The sequence below is a fragment of the Pinus tabuliformis genome, chromosome 9, assembly GCF_031772625.1.
Source record: "Pinus tabuliformis cultivar Carrire ecotype Pingquan chromosome 9, CPIR1, whole genome shotgun sequence".
Lineage (NCBI taxonomy): Eukaryota > Viridiplantae > Streptophyta > Pinopsida > Pinales > Pinaceae > Pinus > Pinus tabuliformis.
The window spans coordinates 1,246,762,081-1,246,768,258 of record NC_142307.1 but is presented as its reverse complement, the minus strand read 5'-3'; the positions used below and the strand labels follow the sequence as shown (position 1 = coordinate 1,246,768,258).

At 36.8% G+C, this 6,178-nt stretch overlaps 1 protein-coding gene across 2 annotated transcripts in view; it reads right to left on the bottom strand.

Moving 5' to 3' along the window:
* Nucleotides 1–468: 468 nt before the first annotated feature.
* The window catches only part of CTF18 (P-loop containing nucleoside triphosphate hydrolases superfamily protein), a 245,805-nt gene continuing 240,095 nt past the window's right edge, over nucleotides 469–6,178 (bottom strand). For both annotated transcript variants that reach the window (XM_089439756.1, XM_089439755.1), the window contains 2 exons: nucleotides 765–870; nucleotides 469–633 (listed from right to left, as the gene is read on the bottom strand). In XM_089439756.1, coding sequence (XP_089295882.1) covers nucleotides 583–633; nucleotides 765–870 — 157 coding nt within the window. In that variant the 3' untranslated portion in view covers nucleotides 469–582. The remainder of the gene's footprint in view (nucleotides 634–764; nucleotides 871–6,178) is intronic.

Sequence of the window (6,178 nt, the reverse complement as noted above, 5' to 3'; positions counted from 1 at the left end):
GCATATTATTTAGATTCAACAGAAATTCAAGTAAATATTCAATACTGTATGCACTCAAGCACGCATATTTTTTAGAATCAGTCACAGCACTTAAATAAAAAGATCACATATTTGGATAGATGAAAAGTGATGCAACTCATACGAATCCAAATATGCAGTTCAGAATAAGAATAATAATAATAACTAATTAATATATCTTCATGCATTTGCCAAGACACTGAAAGAGAGGACCCAACTCCTTGAATTAATAGAAAAATAAATTTATGATGATATGGGATGGGCTATATGAAAAGCCGCCACTAATTTCAGATGCTGCTTCATAATTGATTGATTGAGTATTTTGTTGATCCCCAATTCTCATCAAATAATATGGCTGTCAACCAGTCATCCCAACATCTGTGGCTGTGGGGGAGAACATTCTGCCAATTCACATGCAGAGTGGCTGAGAGATTGACCCATGTGATATACTCCACCCACAATGCAAGCAAACACTTTCTATCCTTCTCTTCCCTTCCCTTCCCTTGTGTACTGAATTGTACTGGAACATTGATAAGTGACATCTGCGTCAACTTCACAACATAATTAAAGCAAATCACGCACACGTACAGGCCTTTTTACTGCATTGGTGAAGCCCTGTCAAAGTCATCGAGGCAACCAACACAGTTAGGCAGATAAGGTCACCCCTCGAAAATGTATTATTTTCAAGACATTGACACAATGCATAACCCAATCATTAAAATCAAAATGTGAACGTATGAAAGTACCTCATTAAATTTAAAAACTAGAGGCCGTAAATCTCTCTGTGATGTTAGAGAATGCACGGGAGATATTTCATTGTTTCCCGATTCATTCTGAGAGGATCTTCTGAATCTAATGACAAACAGAAGAGCACGAATATTAATACTGATTTTGTATACCTCCATGTGCATTTATGACGGGCATGCCAATCTCAACGTACTGCTCTCAAAGTAAGTTGCATTACCAAAACGTTAAACATTACATTATCCCATTTATATGTTGGTTAATTACAAATAAAATATCAAGAAAACAAACTACATTCAAAATCGTGAGTAATGGCTGGAAATTTCGGATTTTTATCTGATTTGTGAAGATAACTTGATATGTGCACTGTCAATATGATTTGGTGTTTGAAGTGGCAGATGTTCCAAGGCAGCTACACTTAAGCTGAAAATTCACGTTTCACATTTTCTAATGGACCAATTCCTTTCTCTTTTTCTTTTGTTTCATTTGTTTCCTTGGAAACCTTCACATTTGCCATTTAAATTCTATTCCGACATCTAACAATAGCAATATGTTTTCTTTGTTGCAACAAACCTCAAAAGCCTTATAAATAGGCTTGAATTTGACCAATACATTTTTTCCAATCAGATATTAGGAACATATGTCGCTATCATATGAAGAACATTTATGTGATTCCTGTCGTCTTGTAATAGCAATACAAGCTGGGGCAGTGATCAAATTTGACGGTTTAGTCCATACTTTTATTTGACGTGTTTTTTCTTTAACCTTCCCTTCCATATTGAAATATCTAAATAAAATATGGAATATTCATTTTTCAAGATAAATGATTCACTCTGATGCATATCCAATATATTACTATACCTCAGAAGCATTCCAACCAATGTCAAATGGTTCGGGTTCGAATTCGGGTTCGGCAATGATTAGGTTCAGTTCGAATTCGGGTTCGGCAATGATTAGGTTCGGTTCGAGTTCAAATTTTTTGATGGGGTTTGGATAAGGTTCACCATTAGGTTCGTCTATATACATTTTCTATATGTATAGATATATTAACTTGAAAATGAAATATGAGATAAAATTGTAAGAAATCAACATCAATAAAAAAATGCTATCATGAACATGGAAACTGCAAGGATATATTACAAGCTTGAGTTGTGACATGAGGTTATGAGTTTTGATCTATGGACTTGGTTAATGGCCATGAGGTTCGATGAGGTTCGCTGAACCTCAAAATATTTTTAAGGTTCGCCAAAATTCGAACCTCAAGGTTGAAGTTCGACGAACCTTGTGACATAGATTCCAACAAATGAAAAACAGTTATAGCCACAATTTTTTTAGATATGTGGTTATATTAGCTTTCAATGTTAAAAACATAAAAAATGTCAATGCTAAAATATTCTAATTATTATTGAGTGGTCCTAATGGTTAAGAGCATGTGTTTCCTCCTAAGAGGTCACAAGTTCAAAACCAGCGGGGGGTAGAGTATGTATGCCTTCATAGACTTTAGCAGTCAAATCGCCGCACAGAAGTCAATTATTTGTTCCATAAACAAGGGAGTCTCATACACCAATTTGGTGTCTGGCTTGTCCGTGACCTTAAAATTGAATATTATTATTAGTATTATACATATACATCAGGTATTCTAGTTTAAACTTTTATCCTCAAATGCTCGAATTGATATATTATAATAATAACCATATAGAAGTTTAAAGTATTGCTTTTAATAATGTGTTGTTTTAACTATACATTTTAAAGCAAAGGATTAGGTTCTCCACAATTCATATATATATATATATATATATATATATATATACATACAAAATTCCACCAAGTTTCCATGTGGAGGTACACATGAATGAGGAGACATACAGAGGAGGCAAGGGGGAGCACCCCCAAATTTTAGGGAAATTTTGGGGAATTAGAGTTATTTGACAACCTAACATATTTGGACTCATGGATGCATGAGTTTGGTGTTGATACAAAACATGCAGTGAATGGAGTTGGGACAATAATATCCAACTTGAATCAAGAGGCATGTTGAAAGTGAAGGACGTGCTATGGGTGCCAAAACTCAAAAGAAGTTTAATCTCAGTCTCTATGATAGACAATAAAGGATCTGTTGTTAGCATTCCAGGATGTACAGGCACCGATTAGATCCATGGGATCTAACTGTAACGATGGCCACGTCATTGGAGTTAGAGAAGGTAAATTGTATAAGCTAAAGGCCCAACGTATTTGAGCAATGGAAAGCAACAAGACAGTGACAAAGAACAAGGACCAGGAAGCCCCAAAGGTTGAACCAGTGTTGTGGGGGAGCACTCCCTCCCCCCTCTCTCTCACTCCCGAAGTGTGCTCCGAACAGAAGCGCTCAAGGAGCGACCCCGAGAGCATGCTCCCGACTCGCTCCCATTTGGGATAAATTTTCAGGAGCGTGCTCCTGCAAAAAAAAATTCACTCCCTAGCTTTTCTTCGCAAAAAAAAAAATCGCTCTACTTTTCAACACCCTTGTAAAAGTATGCAACAAATCTAGAGATGAGGAAAAGGATTGGAATAACAAAGTTTACATGCTCCCATTGTAAAACAACTATGTTGCACTGGTTTTGGGGACAGAGGAATGGTGGGGGTGAGGGGACGAGTCCCTATAACGACTAAAGCGCACCCCCAAATTTTCAGGGTATGGGGGTTGGGGACGGCAATATATATATATGCAGAATTCAATATTAACATGTGTAGTTGTTTCAAGCTAGTATTATGCACAACCCTTACATGCCAATTAAAATCTCAAACAATTTGAAAAGGGGTTGAGTTACATTCCATTATTGGCCACTAGACATGAGTTTTAGCTTTAGGAAACTTAAGTGTAACTACTTTAAATTTGTAATAAGGTGCATGAACACTCTATCAAGGAGAACTGTCTTTATATTATTTTTTTTCCTCATATTTCTTGTTAATGATGACTATGTTAAACATAAAAGGCATTCCCTTTTCAATAGGTTCTGCAAACTTTTATAGTTGTGTTGTAAACCACTATAAAATAATTTGGCTTTCTAATGATATTAAATTCATATTTTAGATTAAGCAAGTGATTGAATAGGAATTTATTTAAACATTTAGTACTCAATCCAATTCATAACTATCTGATTGTTTTCACAATGCTTGGGGTTGGGATGATGGAAGCACTGAACTTGAATGGATCCTCGAAACCCACATACAATATGTAAAAGTTGAGATGATCCTAAGAAAAAACAAGAAAAATAACCACAAGGATCATCCTTTTAAAATGTTGTATTTTCTGTTTTCTTGACATGGAGGGTGTTTATTGTAACTTTACCATTGAAAATCCAATATCTAAATCACTAGAAATCCAAAATGAAACCCATCATACAAAACCCATGTTTTGACCTCCAACTTGTACAAAAAAATTAGATTCAATGCATTCCAAAAAAAATGAATGGGAAAAATGATCATATTGTTCAATCATCAATGTCCATGATTTTCAAAACTGAAGCTTTGTGCTTGGATTATCCCTAAAACCTTCCCAAAACATCCCTAAAATATGCCCAGAAAACCCTTGAAATCTACCAAAAACATCCCTGAAATCTATTCGAAATGTCTTGGGGATGGCTAGCAAGTTCCCAAGTCCCCAATGGAGGTCCCAACAGTTTGGGGATGTTTCCTAAGGGTCTAAAAGTCCCCGAAACACAGGGACGCAGGGTACGTGAGTATTTTTGGGGGGGAACGGGTCCTTGTGCAACATAGTAAAACAAACTACACCCATTCATATAATTGTATAAGAAAGCATCTCTACAAGATTATGCCATGTGATGAAAATAAGACTGTATTAGTCAAAATTTGTGATCAAGTGCTAGCAAAAGATAGGAATAGATACATAATAATACCCAGTTGCAATATAATTCCCTCATACAAACGGAGGGTTGCCTTCTAGGGAAAAAACCCTAAATTAACATAACTTCTAGTATTAGATCTTCTTCCTAATGAGTAGGCCAGATTGAATACAAAATTACAATATTTTACAAGGCAATTTTCTCAAAAAAATTCCTTCGACCCCCCCTACAATAGTAGTGGGGGCCAAGCCCCTCCACACCCCCTATCATGGATTAGGATCCAAACGCAACCAAAACAAGACCGTTACCGCTCAAACTAGCAAGGATCCTAGGAGGAGTTCCTATAGAGCAACTACTAGGTCAAGTGGCAAAAATGGAGCAATAGCCCACTGTCACCTCGGCTAAAGCTCCCTGTTTTCTACAAACTTTCATCGATGGGAGGAGTCTTGATATAGATGAAATCACTAAGAATGGTATTCAATGAATGGAGGTAGCGATTTTATTAGCATATTCAAAGGAAAGACTTTAGTGATAGGGCTTACTTGCTCAAGAAGCAAGATTAATGGCTCTCCAAGAAGGGCTAAAGGGAAACCTAGACCTAGGGATGAGGAGTGTTTCTTGATATAAAGTGCCCTAGACCTAAGAATCTTAGGAGAATAGGGTTCTCTATGTAATCCTTGTGAAATTGGAGTGACAAGGTTGCGGGACCACAAAGAAACCCTAGTGGACCCAAACGAGGTCAAGGATTTAGGGTGAAACTTCAAACAAAAAGTCTTGACCAAGTAAGGGAGAAGAAAAGGATCAAGGAGATGAGATTTGACTTGAATTTTCAATGCAATGACCCTTAATGAAGCCACTAACAAGTGAAACCTAGGATCAAAAACGAAGTGTGAGCTAGGGCTTGGGGTAATTCCAAATGTAGCCACGAGATTGATCTCAAAATTTGTGGAGGCCAAGAGGACGCCCCAACGCAACTATGGACCAACTCACTCACAAAAAGGATGGCTACAATGGATTTCGTGTGATGCCCTAAGAGACACTAGGGTTAGGAATTAGAAAAGAAAGGGGACGAGGTGAAAAAGAATCTTCGTTGAGATGATCACCAAGGAAAAGACCAATGCCAAGTCCATTGGGAGAATTAGTCAAGAATGAGATTGATTTAAGATTTTCGCTCTATCAAGGAGCCTAATTGCAGCTTCGCATGCCCTAGTGAAGCTGCTACCAGCTACACCCAGGATTTATACTTCAACTTGTCAAAGAATGGAGTTATAGGGTTAGGTTTTCAAAGACAACCCCCAAGAACATTCGCTTTTCCTTGCCCAATGAATAGCGCATGCAATAGATCAAGACTACAAAAAATGATTCAAGATTTTCACATAATTTAGAGCACAAGTAGCTTCATGATGCAGTATTTCATACATTAAACATATAATAAAAATTTTGCATATAAGTGAAACTTACATAGCAGAAAAAGTATATCCATCTATTACATTTACAAGAGAGAAGTTCCAAAATAGAATAGCATCAACCCAAACATCAAAATACATTCAAAAATCTCCAATTCGTCCTCCAAG